This window comes from Necator americanus, chromosome II (assembly GCF_031761385.1).
Source record: "Necator americanus strain Aroian chromosome II, whole genome shotgun sequence".
NCBI lineage: Eukaryota > Metazoa > Nematoda > Chromadorea > Rhabditida > Ancylostomatidae > Necator > Necator americanus.
In genome coordinates this window covers 12,028,356-12,048,228 of record NC_087372.1, presented here as the reverse complement: position 1 = coordinate 12,048,228, position 19,873 = coordinate 12,028,356, and the positions used below count along the sequence as shown (strand labels likewise).

The 19,873-nt window shown below is 42.7% G+C and overlaps 2 protein-coding genes across 4 annotated transcripts; both read left to right on the top strand.

The window, feature by feature from the left end:
• Positions 1-5,265: 5,265 nt before the first annotated feature.
• RB195_017596 (uncharacterized protein) lies at positions 5,266-13,705 on the top strand (the record flags this gene model as incomplete). Of its 3 annotated transcripts, none has more annotated exons than XM_064184661.1 (6): positions 5,266-5,293; positions 5,500-5,651; positions 5,721-5,921; positions 5,971-6,090; positions 6,141-6,285; positions 6,334-6,479. In XM_064184661.1, 6 exons carry the CDS (start codon positions 5,266-5,268, stop codon positions 6,477-6,479), a joined length of 792 nt encoding a protein of 263 aa, XP_064040544.1. The 3 variants fall into 3 exon arrangements, with proteins under 3 accessions (XP_064040544.1, XP_064040543.1, XP_064040541.1); XM_064184662.1 differs by lacking the exons at positions 5,266-5,293; positions 5,500-5,651 and adding exons at positions 9,964-10,136; positions 10,206-10,869 and having other exon boundaries at positions 5,775-5,921; positions 6,334-6,446; XM_064184660.1 differs by lacking the exons at positions 5,266-5,293; positions 5,500-5,651; positions 5,721-5,921; ... (1 more) ...; positions 6,141-6,285; positions 6,334-6,479 and adding exons at positions 6,541-6,647; positions 6,699-6,774; positions 9,964-10,114; ... (1 more) ...; positions 11,537-11,601; positions 13,578-13,705.
• RB195_017597 (uncharacterized protein) lies at positions 12,179-12,739 on the top strand (the record flags this gene model as incomplete). The annotated part of the gene is made up of 2 exons (XM_064184663.1): positions 12,179-12,292; positions 12,404-12,739. 2 exons carry the CDS (start codon positions 12,179-12,181, stop codon positions 12,737-12,739), a joined length of 450 nt encoding a protein of 149 aa, XP_064040542.1.
• Positions 13,706-19,873: the final 6,168 nt, after the last annotated feature.

Sequence of the window (19,873 nt, the reverse complement as noted above, 5' to 3'; positions counted from 1 at the left end):
CATGTGGTACCCATCGACCTAGTTTTCACACCTTGCCGATTGACTTCAATCCGCGAACAACTGTGGTTTGACTCACCCCAAGAGCGACTGCCAGTTTGCGAGTGGTTTGATACGGGTCGGCGTCCTCCTGTCTCCGCAGCAAGTCCAAATACAATTTCATCGGGCGTCCCGGTCTTCATCTTCGATGGAATAGTCGCCCGACGCGAGCTTCGTGTGCCACTTGTAGACTGTACTTCTAGCGTGGCGTGTAAACTTCCTTCAAACGTCCATCGATATCCGCGGGTTCTTGGCCAGATAGATGGAGAAAGATTACGACGTTGCGGAGGTGGAGTGACGACGGCTTGAAATCGCACGGCATGGTGGCAGGAAAGAAAAAAGCTCAGTGTAATTGTTAACTTACACTTTAAAGAGAATTTTATACTCTATCAAACGGTAGCTAACAAATCCATTTTTGTCAGCTCTTTGCTGAGTGATGATCTCCAGAAGTCATCACTACCACTTTGTCCGAGAACTTTCGACTCAACCTAAAATAATTAGCTCCGTTCAAGTTCTTCTGAGTGAGGATGTATAAAAGTAAGTAAATACATAAATACCACTGTTCAGAAAAGACTGTTGTCTGTCTCTTCCTATTCTTGTAATCTTCAAGAGAAGCACAAAGAATTTTCAAACTTTTCTGCTGCAGTATCGAATTAGACCCGACCAATTTTCCTAAAAGTTTTCTCAAGCAAAATCCAACATTTTTTTTTGCCTGCCGATTTCCCGGAATCAATTTCTAGATCAGATTACAAATCTCGCTTATTCATTACCAATTGCAAATTATTTCATATACGAGTTGAGCTCTTATCGAATTTTTTTTAAAAACAGCTTCCAAGATTCAAGAATAGTTAAAAAGAAATTGGCACTGTGTTTTTGCTTGGATCTAGAGTTCCACTAAATTTCAAATTGTTGCTATGCTTTCCTTGCTCATTAGAGGTCAAATTTCAGTAGTGTTATTCCACGGTTACCATTCAGAGCGCTGAGCGAAGAAAAATTCCTAAGGAGGTTTTAGGAGTAGTATTTTCGGATCAGGGAACAAAATTAACTTATTATCATTGAGGGAAGAGATCACAGAAGTTGTAAGCACATGGGAACTGCTTACGACTTCATCGTTAAATGAAATAACAGTAGATATAAACCGGACCCATTTCATCTGTCCCCTTCCGGTGAATCGGTTACTGGAACACCATATAGTCCACGCTTGCGCTCTCGAGGAGCCTGAGCTCTGTTAAACTTTAGTTCAACTGACATAAAGCGGATAAAGGATCGCATGGTATGCGCGAGCACGTTCACTTCAATTCTGAATTGTTTGAGGTTTACGAACGTGTAACCTACACAGTGACTTGTAGGGGATAGCCTAAGTGCAAAGTCAGTCTTATTATTCTCTCTAACAAGACTGGTACTTATCTATCAATCCAGAGGGATGAAAGGCTTGGTTTGCACTACGGCGGATTCGAACCTGCGATCGATTGTGCAGACAGCGGAGCCTCCTGCTGAGGGTGCTACACCCACCCCATTGAAATAACTAACAATATATGGCGAACTGCTTCCGTTTCCGTTTTTCACCTTTCCAAGTGAATATACTAGTTTTTGAAAGTAATGAAGGGCAGTCGGTAAAAGGTTTAGCTGTGAATGCACTACCGATGGTTCGAGAACGTCCTAGTGGAGGCCGAGCAGTCTATGCCTACTGTGCACGACTATAATCACGATCGACCACTTGAAGGCTCACCCCACGAATCTGAGGTGGTGCAGATTTCAGGTGGAATATTCTTATAAGGGATAGTAGATTATGGAGAGGGGTGTAGTTCCGTTTAATTTTCTCTAATTGCCATAAAAAACTGCCCGGAAGACACGGCGCCGCACAGGGCTGGCACGCTCTAATCGAACTCCTTGTAGAAAATAGCGCGCCGGAACGCTCGAAGCCGTATTTTCCGGCCCATCTTCTACGGTAATTAGGAAGAAATGAACGAAATCACCCCCCCCCCCTCCTCCTCCTCCTCGTAATCTACGACCCCGTATACAAATAGATCACCGGAAATTCGTACCACTCCAGATTCGTGATGCCTTTAAAAACGAAAGACTGCCAGCTGCCTCTGAAAGAGCCTTCTAAGAGCTATTTCCTCATATTGCGTTTGTAACCCTGCCATCTATACACCATCTCACCTGGCAACGTACCAAAAAAGCAAGTTTACAGCGGAGAGTTCATGAACAATACGATTTATCCAAATGGATAATACATAACTAATAAATAAGTAATAATAAATACATAATATAGTGTTCTGTGAATAAGTGACTTGTATCGTTCTTCCATTGGCATCCAATAAAGATTTAATGGATATAGCGCGTGGCAGTTGTAGCCCAGGATAAGCTTTTGCACCAAGAATGATCCATAACTCAGTCCTTTCTATTCAGGACTATCCTTTGAGGAAAAATCTGCCATATTCCAATTTCACAAGTATAATGAAGCACTTGTGGATCACCAAACATGAGCAGCAAGCACCAATATAATAATCGACATGTTAAAATGGTTGCTTTATTCTTTAAAAAAAGCTGATACCAACCGCCACGAAGACTCAAAAAGAAAGTTAAATTTAGTATTCTGCGGATGCGCACTGCTCTCTATTTGTTTTCAAATGTAACGTTGTACATAAGTATGGCAGGAAAACATTGAAAGAATTGCCTAAATGTGATGAGAGACGGTTTCGGGACAGCGAAAACAGCCTGCCTGATGCGTGGTGGTGTCTGGAAGAGAAATTTCAGTTTTTTTTCGCTAACAAAACAGTTTCTTTCAAGTAAAGGGAAGTTTTGTAGGGGTACGAAAACACGCTGTAATGTTACGGAATTACGTTTCTTCCACTTCCATGACTTGAAGGCTGCCATCAACTTTCTCTGCTTGTCCCGTTTGGAAAACCGACACCTAGTATGCTCCAGACCTTTACGATTCTTGAATCTACGGGTGGCATTACTTGTTTCTTCTGCAATATTTATGAATCGCGCTCTAAATCTCATCTACCAGGAAAAGAATTAAACACAGAAAATTTCCATAAGCTGATCCCAAATATGATTACGAACCATACCACATGATTTATGATCAGTTCCGTTTTTGAAAATAGAAAACAATAAATTCATTCAAGAATATCGCTTAGTTACAATTATGCTGTCGTGTAGCTAACTGGATCAGCGTAGTAATTGCTTCCCAGAGTTAAAGCTGTCATTATAGCACTAGAGAGATATTCACCCAAAGTTTTCCATAAGACATCTGTACTCTTTTCTTGTTCGCAATTGTATTATAGCCCATGTTTTTCTTGTTTATCTTCGAGAAACTCGAGAAATGGAAGTGAAATAGAACTTTTTTTTGTGGAAATTCTTCTAGAAACAGAAAGCTGGGTTCTGTCACTGCCCGCTACTCCTACTCAGAGTAGATCCGGGGCACGACAATACATTCCTATGTGGTCCTTGTTTCTTGGGTACAATATAAAACAAGTCAACTGAAGATGTTTCAAATTCTTCCCTCTAGTAGGTATTTGCTCAAATTCGCCAAATACGTGCAAAAAAAACCCACGGAGTCATTTAAAAGCACATCTCAATCATTAAAACCGCAAGTGTTCCTTCGTCAGAGTAAAACGTGCATCTTCCTCAGATAAGATGACAAACACTGCATTCGACCGATTCATAGTAAAGGAGGAAATTAGAATCTAGTTGATTGTAATAGTTATTGTTTTGCCACAATCGATTTACTCAAAATTCATTAGCTTCGTCATAGAGGTTCGTTTAAATTAACATATTTTTCTCTTTTCTTCTATCATAGAACTTCTATTTAATGCCAGATGATGTGTATTATCAGAATGGAAAATTTGCGGCCCTTTCAGAAATGATATTTGAAACCGTCAGACACCCATTTATCGCTGGAGTCGTACTGTTCAACCTGGTTCTTTGATTCGTTGTTTCAGTGTTGTTGGCCTTTTGAAAGAAGCAGTTTCGAAGTTCGTACAAGATGCACGGTAAATAAATCAGCCATATACAGTCCGCACAAAACGTACCGTAAGATGACTACGCCACTCTTCCTCGATGAATGCGTGCGATGAGTTCTCTCGGACCTACTTTTTTACTTTCTGCAGTTTTTCATTATGTGTTTCGTATAATAGTGCATGGATAGGATAAAGTAGCTCCACTTAAAGGCATCACCCCACGAATTTGAGGTGGTGCGGGATTCAGGTGGGTTATGTCTATAAGCAGTCGTAGATTATGGAGAGGAGGGTGATCCCGTCCATTTCTTAGTAATTGCCGTAAAAAACGGCCCGGAAAATACGATGTCGAGCGTTCCGGTGCGCTATTTTCTACAGCGAGTTCGATTGGAGCGCGCCAGCCTTGTGCCCGCGCCGCATCTTCTGGGCCATTTTTTACGGCAATTAGGATTTAATGTACGGAATCGTCCTCCACTCCATAATCTACGATCCCGTATAAGAATACTCCACCTGAAATCCGTACCCCCTCAGACTCGTTGGGTGATACCTTTAAATGGCCGGTCTTCGTTGAATATGCGGGTCCCTGCATCTTTTCCAGTCGTTCTTATCCCTTTTATAGTCATCTATTTATTTCTTCAAAATTTGTTAATGATGTTGGCGAGGTCCTTAACCTGTGTCTACCTGCGCTCTCAGCCTATATGTGCAGCGAATACATCACCTCAGTTCGTTGGCGGCCTCAAAAAGGTGTTTAGCCGCACTTCGGATCCACTGTAGCGTTCGTATATTCCATCTATCGTCGATTCTTCTCATAATGTGACTGGCTCATCTATGGTTTGAAAACTGAAGGAGGAATGCAGATAGATGCCAAGTTTTCCTTGCATTGAAGTTCTTGTTCTAGTTGTTGAAGTTCAATTTCTTGTACTGTTTATCCAATCTCTAAAAACCTGAACTGTATACGCTATCACAGCTTGTTCTCTTCCGGAAATATTCATGAGGCGGTACATAGTAACTGATTGAACAAGCACTACGCTCAATTCTATAGTTACATCGAAAGTCATCTTATTTATTGTTTGCTAATAGGAATGGTGATTCTGCAGGATGAAATGCAGATGACTGAAGAAAGTGAATGAGAAATCACCTTATTAGAATGGACACAAGCTTGCGTTAACCGACTTCTTTTAGCTGAGAACTATGTCAAATAACGTGACGACGCTTATCACGGATATCGTGCTCTTGGTGCTTCAATTTAGTGTCATCGTTCTCAATGGATTCATTGTCTTCATATTCATCAAGTGAGTTCTTTTTAGCATAAACAACCTTAATCCAGATTCGAAGCGCTTGTTCATCTCTTTGTTTGTTTTAGAGTGAGGAGTTTGCGTCAGAACAACGCACTTCGGTTGCTGTTCTTCTTGGTCACCACCGATTTTTTACATGCCTTGACCAGTTCGCTTTTTTTAGACCAGACAAAGTGTTTTATCAGTGGAAAAGCGTTTTTCAGCCCTGCCGTATACAATCTATATGACAGCAGACTGGAATCCTCTTCAAATTAATCTTAACCCACACTTCGTTATGATTTCTAGCACACCATTAGTGATTCAACTGAAAATCAATCTAACACTGACCATAACAATTGCAGCGGAAAGAGCACTGGTAGGTCAAAGTCACCTTTTCCGTCCTCCATCCTCTAGCTTGTGCCTCCCAATGAGAGTCTATTCTCAGGCCTTATTTTATCCACTTTTGTACCGGAAATTTTTGCTTGCTGCATATTCGATTATGTCACTTTTAATTGGAATTGCGTTCGCATGTAACGATCTACTTCTGGAATTTCTTCTCTCACCTATTGTGGAACATCGCAACTGCGCAGCAATTGGTTGTTTCGTCAGTGATAGTTTCCGCTTCTATTGGGGAACAAGCAATATGGTTGGTCAAACTAAATTTCTGCGACAATGAGATAGTAACATTTGTTCAGATTTTGGGTTTATTCGTTATTGTACTGACGTTCATGGTGCTGTTCAAACTGCGCTCTATCCAGAATAACTCAAGAAAAATGGGTCCCGGTCTGGGTAACGATAAGAGCAAGTTCAACCAGGTAGCAGCCAGTTCATCCATCGTCGTCATTGAAAACATACTTATCTACAGGCCACCCGCATCTCTCTGGTGATCCTTCTCACATCACTCAGCTTCGTTACACTCCCGAGCGTTGCAGTTGGATTCTTTGAAATGGTTGGCTTCTCCATTTTCAAAATTGTCGGTCCATTTTACATAACAGGACTTCTATGTGCAGGTGTGTTTCATTAAAATGAAGCGATGGGTATGGTACTATTCTATTCAGGAGTCTGCAACAGCATAGTTTGTGTAGCATTAAATCGCGAAATCCGAAGTCTAGCCAAGGGTTGCCTTGTGGGAAAAGGAGTTTCTCTGGGCTTACCGTCGACACGAATCGAAGTAACCGCGTTTCGTTCTACTGCAAATAGATGATCGGGAGTTACACAGCAATTTTACTTTCAAAGGTTTTCTTTCAAAGGGCTTTCAGTAATGCATGTTCTCCGACTTTCTTTTCGTTACAGTACGCAAGAGAAACAAAGCTGAGCTTGTCTCGTATGAAAATGGGTTTAAACGAGATGGAGAAAAAAGTGAATTGAATAGGTTAATATGTAGTAGAATTTGAAATTCCCCTTTTTCTGTGAGAGAATTCAGGATTTTCTCAGAACTTTGTCTTTTTAAGCAGTTTATGTTGTTCGTTCTGTTTAATTTTGTCTCGTTAAATGAAGAGGTTTTTAAATTTGTTCCACTTTCGGAGCTACTGAATTCTAAATCTATTGGTATTACTTTACTATTATATTTCATTTGACTCAGAATTCGCAAACAGATGGAATCGAAAGGAGACAAGTATCTAATATGTATAATCTGTAGCCTAAAATGGTGTCAGTGAGCAACTAAAAAATAAAACCGATTTACTGAACTCCGTGAACTGGTGAACTTCCACAGCGGCGTGGGCGCAACATTCACAACGGCGTCGAACCACAATTAGTGAAGAGGGCTCATCGAAGCCACTACCAGGATTTTTCACTTTTCAATGCAGTCAAGATGATTTCGAAACTCAGCAGATTACCGATTATTTAGTGGAAGCGGAACTCGTCAATTCCCTTCACTAATCGGCTATTTTAGGACACACCTTAACAGTCAGACAGGAGGTAGACTGGTGAAAGGCAACGAAAGACCCCGTAATCTTGCTCTGATTTTGACCATATATTTGATAATCCAGAGCTTATCAATTAATACATAATTGCTTGAAAAAACGCAGAGTTCGCAGAGCTTGCTTTCTTTGCACAGCTATCTGTTATCCATTCATCGATCTTCACGAATCTATGCCAGATCACATTGCGACAGATATCCTCACGAATCATGACGTGTCCTGCCCGTCGGCGCCGACTTCTCCTTGCGAAAAGAGAAAAGAAGTCTTTCCATTAAAGAGGGGCTCGTAACTGGCAGACAACGGTAATTGTCGTTGTTGTTCCGGTCTTCTCATCCAAAGTTTTAATCCTATTGATCGTAGTATCAGTTGTTCTCCCTTGTTCCTCGTTCTGTTTTGGTGTACCTTTACTTGTCCCTACCGCGACAAAGGTTGCTCAGTGGTTTCTCTTCTAGTTTCATGATTAGAAAGCAGGAAAGTATAAGTAACACATTGAAATGAGCGCTTAGTATACAGTCCAGAGACTAATTGGACCCTTGGAGTGAGATTTGCTGGATATATTCCTGGGTGGGACCTGGAAAAGAAACCTGACATAGTAATGAAAGGGCACATTTATGTGGACCTTATGGGAAATTGGTGTGATACGACGACATTAGTAAATGGATACAACGTGCTTTGGTGAAATAACGGAAACGAGAGTACACATGTTAAGAAAATTCTGCAGTGAACAACAGAGACAAATGTCCGTTAATAACGAATCAACCATTGTCACTTGCACTGCTCTCCGAGCTATATATAGTGGTAGAGCACGAATAGGTCACATACTCTAGAGTCCATGGTGATCTTACGCCTTTACTGTATTCTGCACGATTTCGAAGTAGATCCTTCTGTCCAATGTAACTTTACACAAGTAAAAATTATCTCAAAAAGATGCTCCAGGGAAAAGAATAAAATGCATATATTTTTACACATCTCATAATTTAACACATTTCATGCTCTAAATCTTCTAAATAAACTAGCAGTGCATAAGTATGTGTTTGTCATGATGCCATTTAGCGGATTAGCTTTCAGCTTTCACCTGCGGCAGCTATAATAACAGCAACTTTATGCGCTTATTACTTTGCATACTTTTTTTGAACTCCTTTCTGCATTTAACCTTGTCAAAATTTTACATAGATATAATGTTTATATAGAGCGGATGTCAAATATTTCAATACTTGCTTCTAGGTTTCATACAGTTTTATATAATAAAACTTTGTAGAGTTCTTAAAACTTTTTTCAACAGCGTTTTATCGCTTCATTTCTATCTATTCTCTTCATAAAATCAGTATGACAGTTTAGGTGTATTAGTGGCGAACAGAGACCTTTGTATCTTCGAGATATACCTTTAGGTACCTTTAGGTGCAGTGTGTGTCTGCGAGACATTATTCGAGCCTCGTTAATCGTTGAATGCCAGTTTTACCCAGCTAGATAAGCAAAAAGAAACCCTTAGAAAGCGAAAAAAATTAGAGAACATAGCACAACACCGATCAGTGGGACATTTTTTGAAACATCTCTTGCATTCCCAGGGATGGATGAGTTTTTCCCACCTAACAAGTCGAGACAGGATAATTTCATTTTCACTCGCATTTCTAAATGACATATTACTTAAACAAATCTATTCCATTCTTTCTTTCTTTTATGTTAACTTACAAGCACACTTTATGTAGACCTTCAAACAACACCTAATACCAGGTACTTTCCTTTCCGTTCGATTTTAAAAGCGCATCATAAGAGCTGTAGGCGCGGCGAAAAAAAAATCGTCGTAAGAGCGGCAGACGCGGAGAAATGGGTGGAGAGGTTGGCGTGGACGAGGAATCAGAAGACGTAGCACGAGAGGAGCAATCAGGCTACTGTAGCGACATATCAGGAAACGCGCGGTACAATTAATGGCGCTCATTAGCCTCCTGGATACACATCATACGGGTATCTCTTGACCGTTCCCCAAACCAAACCACAATAGAGGATTTCAATGTTGGCAGAAAGGTAATTTTCGTTTATAGGCCTTAAATTTGGTAAATATCTGCGGAACATTTAATTTTTCTGCACCTTTAAGGAGAAGAACGATGTAACACAAGAATTCTGCTGGAGCTTTTTTAACACCACTGTATTCAACATATGTGTAATTCCTCGGTACAAGCGAAGGATTACGATTGCAGGTGCGACTGGAGCAGAAAATTTGAACATTCTCTAAGTGTTTTTCTTTGGCTTGGAATATTCTGGGAACAGTTGAACTGCAGTTTTCTGGACCGATGGCTCTGGCATAAAATAAAAGAATAAAGACGAGAAAAATCCCAAATATGCTGAAATGGCTAATGTCTGCCCTTCATTCTCTTATCTACCGAACATACATACATATAGAGGAAAAGTATTGTTGCGAATACATATGATGAACATCTACTTGATTGTTTGCGTTAAGAACAGTCAGATGTATGAAGACTCAAAGTGAACGCAGACAGAATCTTCACACAAAAGTAAATTAATGGAGCCAACACTGAATGCCTCCACAACGGTTTACCGCCTCATAGTGGCGTGGAGGTGACACTGGACGTCAAAGTGCGATGCACAGCGGAGGTTCATCCTCCGCCAGGGTCTCCCAAGCTGAGAAGGAGTTCGACATATCCGACATTCCAACTTCTCGGAATCGGAAGCCTAGCTAAGAGTAAACCACTGCTAAGATTCACCACCGTCTTGGCAAAATGTCGCAAGGTGGTTCCCTGATCCATATAGGTTGGGCGACGACCTCTGGTGAAAGCTAAGCTCGCCGTGGCATGGCTGCTTAGTTTGGGGAAAAGTCTTCTTGCCACTCCAGCATATTCACTGCCTCAGTACCCTGCACACTGGGCCCTGCCGTCTCAGACGTCGGACGGTATGGCGACCGGTGAGAGGCGATCAAGTCTCAGGTTGCTCAGGACGTCATTGATTCTGGACCAAGGCGACACGCGCACGACTCGCCATTGAGACTGTCTCAGACTGTGTACTTACAACGCGAGAACAGTTTCCACAGACGCTGACCTGCATGCCCTTTTCGGAGCTGCAGAGCGTATCAAATTTCACGTGATTGCTCTGCAGGAGACCAAGTGCAGAAGGAGCGACGTACAACAGGTGAATGACGGTACACTCGTCATTCGTGGAGAGAAGGTTCCGTCGCGAAATGTAGGCGGTGTTGGTTTTGTTGTGCACCCATCTGTCGTCCATCTTGTCTATTCTCACGAGATCCTGTCACCTCGTCTGGCCATTCTTCTAGGGAAGACCACAGAAGAGGAATACAGGATTGGAAGATTCGGACTAGGAGACCGGAATGAAAATGACAATCGTATCGCCGGGCTGCTGTCCGCCGCTTGCCTCTTTCATGGGAACTCTCTTTTCATGAAAAAAAATTATCGTCGATGGACATGGGAATCGCCCAATGGCGCGACTCGTGCAGAGATCTACCACATACTCACCAACCGAAGGTGGTGTCTACTTGACGTCTCAGTAGTACCATCCTTTTGTAGTGGTTCTGATCACCGTCTCCTTCGTGCGAAAATACGACTTAGCCACACGATGGAAAAAAACATCTGCTATCGGCAACGAAGGACAAAAGTAGTCGTCTACGACTACTTGCGTACTCGAGGACTCCTCATCCCAAGGTGACTGGCACATCGAGGAGGACCCAAACGTGGACTACGAGATACTGCTCAGAGGACTACGAGCCTGTGCTGAGCGTGCCTCGATGCGCACGTCAAAATTGGATTGAATTTCGAAGTCCACCAAGGAATTGTTGGAAAGAAGAAGGGCTTTGAGGCTTGATCCGAATGCATCGCACATTGAGCGGTTAGTAGCAAACACTAGCTGCAGAAAAGCGTTGCAGGAGGTTCCTTTGAAATACAGGAGGAAGAAGATTCTGGAAGCAGCACAAAGAAGAACGAGTCTAAAGAAGAGTCGCAGGGATCTCCGCGAATATAATATTCCGCTAGCAGCCTTGCTAAGCGAAGATGGGACTCGCACGTTTTCTCGTCGTGAGATGCAAATCATAACGGAGAGGTTCGAACCTTTTCCGCTCATCAACTCCTGTGTCAAGCCCGATCATCCTCACTAGTGAAGCTCCCCCACTGATTCTCCCTTCGGAAGTACGAGTACCTATCAAGAGCATGAAACCTGGCACATAGAAAGAAAGGACCCCAGACCAGTGGAAGTCCTCGCGAACCGTTCCTATCCATAAGAAAGGTGGCCGAGAGGACCTTCGGAACTACCGTTCGATATGCTTGCTGAGAGTGTTATACAAAGTATTCACCATGATCATCCTCACGCGCATATCTAGGACGCTGGATTCCGCCAAGAATCAGCTGCTTGGACCACATCCAGACCGTGTCGAGGGTCATAGAGGTTTGCCGGAAATACCGCCTGCCCCTTGTTCCAACCTTTGTCGACTATGAGAAAGCCTTTGACAGCGTAGAAACGAATGCAATACTGTCAGCGCTGGTCGATCAAGGTGCGAACGCCTCGTATGTGAGGGCATTAGCCAACTGCTACGATCGATGCACGACTAAGATGCAGCTTTTCCACCGCACCCTCACCATACTCATTGGAAAGGGGGTTCGACAAGGCGATACTATATCGCCGAAGCTGTTCACCGCTGCATTGCAATGGATAATGAAATCGCTATCCTGGGAAGAAAGGAGCATACATGTTGATGGAAGATTTCTCTCGAACCTTCGTTTTGCGGACGACATCGTTCTCTTTTCGAGCAGTACCAATGAAGCAGAAACGATGCTCAACGAATTAAACGAAGCAGGGAAGAGAATATGACTGCGAATAAACAGAAAGAAGACGCATTTCATGAAGAACGCCTACTGCGAGGACGGAGGAGTACGAACTGAAACTTCGTCAAACGTATCCTTCGGACGTTCTATGAACATGGAAAAGACTTGAAGGAAGAACTGAATAGACGAATGAGAGCAGCATGGGCAGCATTCGCAGCCGTCAGGGAAGCTACGGACCAACTGACGGACCAAGATCTTCGTGCCCATCTGTTCGACTCGACAGTCCTTCCAGCGCTCTGTTACGCAGCGGAGACGTGGGCAGATACCGCTGCAACGTCTAGGAAGTTACTTACTACCCACAGAGCCCTTGAGGGATGTCTTCTAAAGTTGAACCGGCGCACACAACACCTAGCCGGTCTTTGCAGCTCCGACTTAAGAGGAATGAGAAGAGTCTTCGCGACCCAGCGGAATACGTATCGAAAGCAAAACATAGAAGGGCCGGTCACATCATGAGAAGAATCGACGATAGATGGACTAAAAGAACGCTAGAGTGGATCCCAAGAGATGCTAAACGCCCTCGAGGGAGACCGCCAACGAGATGGGGTGACGTGTTCGCTACACGGGTGGACCAGCTGAGAGCTCAGCTGGATACGGCTCAAGGACCTCGCCAACATCACTCACGAAACTTGAGAACATCTTGGATGACAATGGCGAGGGAACGAAGCGAGTGGAAGAGAAGTTGGGGCCCGCACGTCCAGTGAAGACGGTGAAGTAAGTAACACTGAATACGTTTAAAGTCAGCATACCACGAATCTGTGGTGGTACGGATTTCAGGTGGAGTATCCGTATACGGGGTCGTAGATTATGGAGACCAGGGTGGTTCCGCTCATCTCTCCCTGAATCACTGCAAGCAGCCGGCCCCTGTACGCTTTTTTGTGCGATGCCTTCTATTGCAGCGCGCCACCCTTGCACGTCCCTTTCTGCCTATCGGAGCAGTCCGAATTGGTTTTCGACGAATCGCAGGACGGAGGTGGGGCAAGGGGTGGAGCGTTGCAATAGATGGCGTCGTACAAAACGGCATTCTGGAAGCGGCCGTTTACAATGATGCAGGGAGAGATGAACGAAACTACCACGGTCTCCATAATCTACGACATAATCGTGTACGGATACTCCACCTGAAACCCGCACCACCTCAGATTCGTGGCGTGGTATGCTGCCTTTAACCAGGTAGGTACGATATGCAAATCCGGTGAGACAGGGAAAAGAGCGTGTGTCACACAAGTGAATTGTTCGCTGCAGCATACCAGTCGCTCTCACTTTGCTGACAGTGTACCCCGGTTGTTGTGTGTGGTCCAACACATTGTTGGTGTGCTGGGACAACTGGAATGCGAAGTAAGTTCAAAAAGCGAGAACGGAGGTGCGTTTTTTAAATCATTAGCAAGAAAACTGACTGCAAGATGAAAAGTGGTTCTAGTTGCCGTTGAAGGCTACTTGATGTAGTATACGACCAACGTGCAACATCTGCAATTACATCTACTTATTTTCTTAGTTTTGTGCAACCTTTTGAAATGTTTTTTTTCTAAATTTTTGTCTTTTCAGGAAAGCGAGTGATAAGGAGCGCCAATAATCGTCGAAAGGCCAAGTTGAAGCCCGCGAATAAACGAGGGCGATATTGCGAAGAAAATACACCAAAATCCTGCGTAGCTGACAATTTTGGGCTTGCATGAGTATTTTAGGAGTAGGGCGCGAAGGCAGTCAATCTCATTTAGGTAGCAGATCACACAAGTTGCTGCTCGTGTGTTGTCTGCTTATGTATAATACATATCCGGAGGTTTAGATTCGTTCCCTTTCATTAAAACTCTATCTCCTTCATTTGAATCGAGTTGCTGAAACGGGGTTCAGTCCACACATGTGTCCTCGAAAGAGAGGTGGAGTTCTATTCAAACCTTAGTTCAGTTAATGGATAAAGGATAAAGTCACTGTCGCATCAACCCACTTGGGATGCGTCAACGCGTTTTACTGGTATTCGTAATCGTTGAGATTTTGGGGCACATATTGGCATCGATCCCATCGGGGCAACGATCCTAGAGGGATGAAGGGCTTGGTTTGCGCTAGCGGGATTTCGAACCATCGACCGTGTGGCTACGACGGACCTCTAACCGACTGCGCCACATACCCCTCAGTTTAATTGAAGTTAAAATATAGAACTAACAGATGCTACTTCTGCTTCTGCCTTCACCCTATACTAGTGAGTATACTAGTGTTAGCGGATGTAGCGCAGCCGGGAAGAGGTTCAACTGTGACTGCACGGTTGATGGTTCGAAACTCTCCTGGTGAAAATGAAACCTTTCATACACTACTTTACTTTTTTCATACTTGAACTTTACGCATCGGCTGTCCCTCGAAAGTTATTGTACAATCTACACACACGTTCATAAATGGCGAATGACTTTGAATCGAAGTCGAAAACGTAGAGTCACCTCGAATTGATTGATCAACGCAGTACACTCTATTCAGTACACGACAATACTGGAATGATCAGAAGAAATGGCCTAGCCTTTGGAGAAAGTGTATTCAGAAAGTTGGTGTTTCTGATAACTTTACCTATTTTAATTTTCAATTCAATCAAACCGTGAACATTCTTTGACTCCAACAATTACAGTTTTCTATTCCATAGTTACTACTCTGAAGCCAGTTCTAGAAAAGGGAAAATTTGCAGAACTGAGGTGTTTGTCATGTGTTAGAAAGCTGACAGGTGCTGAAGGTGTATGAAAATGACGGGAGAGACAAATTTGTGTATTTGACGTGAGAAAATAATGTGTTTCCAAAAAATAACAATTAAAACCACAACGTTGTCGGCAGTAAGTAGTTCCTTCAAGAAAGAAACTCAGTATTGAACTGTCAGCAGCCTCGAACGTATGCGTGTCTTTTAATTGTCTTGAAAACCAAAAAACCAAAACTGAAAAAAAGAACTCAAAGACTGAACAAAGTTGGGCACCAAAACGTCCTTGACTTATCGCTAACCTTCTCTGGCATTTTATAAGCGTATCTTCAGCGCACAGTTATTCGTAAACCGTCCACTAATCTGTGCCCGTTATTGTAATAATTGTCTTTGCAGGAAGTTTTCGAAGTTGAAATAGAATCATTTATAAAGGTCTCGTCTTCTCGAACCGATTGGTCCCTATGTGTAACAATGAGAATTGGGATCTGTCAAGGTATGGGGGAACGACCAATGTGCGTGTTTTGTGTAGAAGAAGCGTTTTTTGTAGATCTTGTTTAGCTTGGTTCGGTAACTGTATAACACCAAAAAACGCGCGACGCCAGCTACACATCCTGAGGTAGCAGCTCATCCAGGTGAAACCGCTGTACAGTCATTAAATCTGCTAATTTTAGGCACATGACATCGAAGTAATGGTTTTCATCTACATTAATCTCAGATAGCATTACGTACCAAGCTATTCCACACGATCTATGACCAGCTCTAGCTATGAAAGCAGAAAACAATAAATTCATTCGAATATGTCTCCTTAATGTAATCATGCTGTCGTCTGTCATGCAAATAACTGAATTGGCGGAGTAATTGTTTCCCAGAGTTAAGATTGGTATTATGGTACTAGAGAGACATTCATCTGAACTTTTCCGTAAAACATCTGTAATCTTTTTTTTTTGTTTCCAGTTGTATCGTAGCTTATCCAACTATTGATATGTGGAATAGAAATTCTTTGCTATCACTGATCTTGCTCGTCCTCGTCTTTTAACGAAATTCCGTAAACGGAGACCTTAGCGGCCTTTCCATCGAGAAGGCGCACAGATTTCCGCAGATGATCAAGCTGAGGAAATTCCTTGCTAGTTCCTTTTCTACTTTCTTTCAGTTTTCTCTCTCTTTTATTTGGATAAAAGTTGACCTACTTTAGTTGAGAAATGTACAATGTATATTTCCACCTTGGAGCATGTGTACAAGGGTTCTAATGTCATGCAAAGACATGCAGCATTCCGGTTTTGCTTTTCTGGAAGAACATACATTCCTATGTGTGACAGGTTCATCAGGCACAACCAAGAGCAAGCCAATTAATTAATTATCTTGCGAGTTCCTTAGTCGACTAGGTATCAACTTCAACAAATGTTATTGATACAGTGAGTGAACCGTGAATTATGGAATCATCAGGCGAAAAGTGCAGCAAAAAAAAACTGACAGAACCATTTGAAACTTCATCTCAACCATCGGAACCGTAGTCGTTGCTTCGTCACGAGGTAAACCTGTGCACTTTCGTCAGTTTTGATGACAAACACAGCAATCGATGGAATCAGAGCAAAGCAGGAAATTAGAGTCCTGTTGATAGTAATAGTCTGCTGAGATTCAATTTGAAAAAAAGCAACAGTTGTGGTTTTGCCATGTTCGGTTAACTCTACATTAGGCTCACAGAGGTTCGTTAAAATTGCCAAATTTCTCTTGTTCTAAAAAGTGGTGTAACAGTGTAACGCTAGGTGTTATGTGTTATCACAACGGATGGTTTGCTGCTTTGTCAGAAACGTTCATTTAAATCGTCAAACACTTCTGTAATAGCTGGAGTCACAATGTTCAACCCACTCTCTTGATTCGTTGTTTTAGTGGTGTTGTTCTTGTGAAGGAGGTTTCGATGTCCGTACAAGATCCACAGTAAGTCAACCACATACAATTAGCAGAAATAGTGTCGTAACACAATGACACGATGTGCCCTCAGTGAAAGCGTGCACTGACTTCTCTCTGCAGTCTGCAAGAAGTTTCCCTGACTTTTTTCTCTCTGGACTTACAGCTTTTCATTATTTTTCCGTATAAAAGTGCGGGAATAGGGTCACGTCTCTGTAGAGAATTCTTTTTCAACGAGTTTTAGCGTGTTTTCTCCAGTTGCATCTAAGATCCTACTTTGGAGAAATTTAACTCCTATCCTTACACACGATCTTTACTCATAACCCTAATACGTAGGAAACAGTTTTAGTTCGTTCAGAAGTTTGTTCTGGATCGAGGGCAACTCCTTAATGACTTCAGTTTGAAGGGATTGGATTGTTGCCCCACTTTTTCAGCAACTGTGCCTAGTTATTTTTCCTTTAAGAAGGGTCTTGGGATTTTACTATGATTCAGATTAAGAAAAGCACTGATCATTTCACAGGTTACTTTAAAATTACACAAAGAAAAAATTAGACAGAAGTTGAATCCCTATGAGCAATGATCTTGACGGCATCCTAAGAGTAAAACAAACAACAAAGATAATGGAAAAGGATGTTGTTAAGACTATGTTATTCTATTTATCCACTATAATACGGAAACAGGAAAAACTGCTAAAAGGAAAAAGAGAGGAGACCGGCCGGAAGAGTATACTTCTCCGCTGTAGAGAACTCTATGCACGCTCTCACCATAGACGCTCAGCGTCGTCATAGTGCATCACGTTCCCTACTGCATCCCTACTTCGCCAGTATATACTTGTTCCTAAAGATGCCCGTGCTGATAATTCGGGGTCAGTGGAGTGTGTAGTGGATGAACTAATGAAATGGCGTCGGTGACATACATGTTTGGTTTCTATGAAGATATATTCCATCATTCACGTCGTAAAGTTGTGGATCTGTTTGTATCCTAGGTAGCTTTATGCTACGGAACTTCCTGCAATTGTTCTTGCATCTTTGCAACGGGGCCGCATATATGAGTCTGACTGCTACCTGCACGTGGTGGCCCTGCTTTAACTAAACGCAATCAGGCGTTCGAGTGTACACATTAGGAACGTACGAGCTACATAACCTGCACTGTTATATGGCGAAAACTTCCCATACATTGCAAAAAGATGTTGTCGTCCAGCAAACCGCCAAAGCGCATAATCTGAAAAGTCAACTGCCTGAAGAGAGCATGGAATCTTTGGCAACAACCATTCGTTTCGTCACGCTGAACTGCCGAAAACTATCGAGTGAAACTCCAACAAGCCGCTCTATCCAGACTTCTGCGATATCTCCGTGTGCCTTTTGCTGCACTGCAGGAAATACACATGAGAGATCAACATAGAAAATTACACCATATATTGCGGCGATGCTGATGAGAATAAAGTAAGTGGCTGCGCGATAGCTGTGAGGAACGATTACAAGAGCCTGGTGGAAGAATTTGGCTCAACGTCGTCTAGATGCACCTTTCTACGACTGCGGGATCGCAGAGGACGTATACTCTGGATCATAAGTGTTCACGCACCTACGGAAACCGCTGAGGATAACAGTAAGGACGCTTTCTATGATGAACTCAATGCGTTGATGTCTAAAATAGCAAGCCAGTAGGTGGTCATTGTCGGAATCGACGCAAATGCGAAGATGGGACTGGAACAGCAATCCGATGTGCCAGGAAAATGGTATTATCCGGCGTAGCGCACGCTGGACAACTTGTCGACTTGTGCGAACAGACGGGCTTCACCATCGCTTCCACGTTTAGGAGGAATCATCGACGCCATAATCTCACGTGGCAGTGGTCAACCCTTTTAACGCCTGAAGAGCAGCGCAAGCGGAAGATGAGGACTCTTAAGCTCCAGCCGTGAATGATGGAATATATCTTCATAGAAACCAAACATGTATGTCACCGACGCCATTTCATTAGTTCATCCACTACACACTCCACTGACCCCGAATTATCAGCACGGGCATCTTTAGGAACAAGTATACGGCGAAGTAGGGATGCAAAGTAGGGAACGTGATGCACTATGACGACGCTGAGCGTCTATGGTGAGAGCGTGCATAGAGTTCTCTACACGGAGAAGTATACTCTTCCGGGCCGGTCTGTCTCCTCTCTTTTCCCTTTTAGCAGTTTTTCCTGTTTCCGTATTATAGTGGATAAATAGAATAACATAGTCTTAACAACATCCTTTTCCATTATCTTTGTTGTTTGTTTTACTCTTAGGATGCCGTCAAGATCATTGCTCATAGGGATTCAACTTCTGTCTAATTTTTTTGGTGTAATTTTAAAGTAACCTGTAAAATGATCAGTGCTTTTCTTAATCTGAATCATAGTAAAATCCCGAGACCCTTCTTAAAGGAAAAATAACTAGGCACAGTTGCTGAAAAAGTGGGGCAACAATCCAATCCCTTCAAACTGAAGTCATTAAGGAGTTGCCCTCGATCCAGAACAAACTTCTGAACGAACTAAAACTGTTTCCTACGTATTAGGGTTATGAGTAAAGATCGTGTGTAAGGATAGGAGTTAAATTTCTTCAAAGTAGGATCTTAGATGCAACTGGAGAAAACACGCTAAAACTCGTTGAAAAAGAATTCTCTACAGAGACGTGACCCTATTCCCGCACTTTTATACGGAAAAATAATGAAAAGCTGTAAGTCCAGAGAGAAAAAAGTCAGGGAAACTTCTTGCAGACTGCAGAGAGAAGTCAGTGCACGCCTTCACTGAGGGCACATCGTGTCATTGTGTTACGACACTATTTCTGCTAATTGTATGTGGTTGACTTACTGTGGATCTTGTACGGACATCGAAACCTCCTCCAGAGGGAAAGGACTGACTTAACGAGCGTTTGAATGAGCAAAATAATTGTATTTGCTGAGAATTCATGACCAGTTGGAAAGACAGGACTGCGAGCAATTCCAAAATGAACATCTTGTGCCTTAGTTTGCTCAAAATCTAACCGGAACCTATGCCTTCGCTGCATTATAGAAGGATCCGTACAAGCCGTTTCAGAATGAAACAGTGTGATGAAGACCAGGCTTTGATGACGATGATGCATTTGGCATTTGGCTGTTCTGTAGTTACTTCCAAACTTGTCCTATTTATTCTTTGCTAACAAAAATGGCGACTCTGTAGAATTAGTACTGGAGAAGAAGTATGAGGACGTACTGGGGAACGGTCAAGAGGCACCCGTATGATGTGCCACCGCGTATCCAGG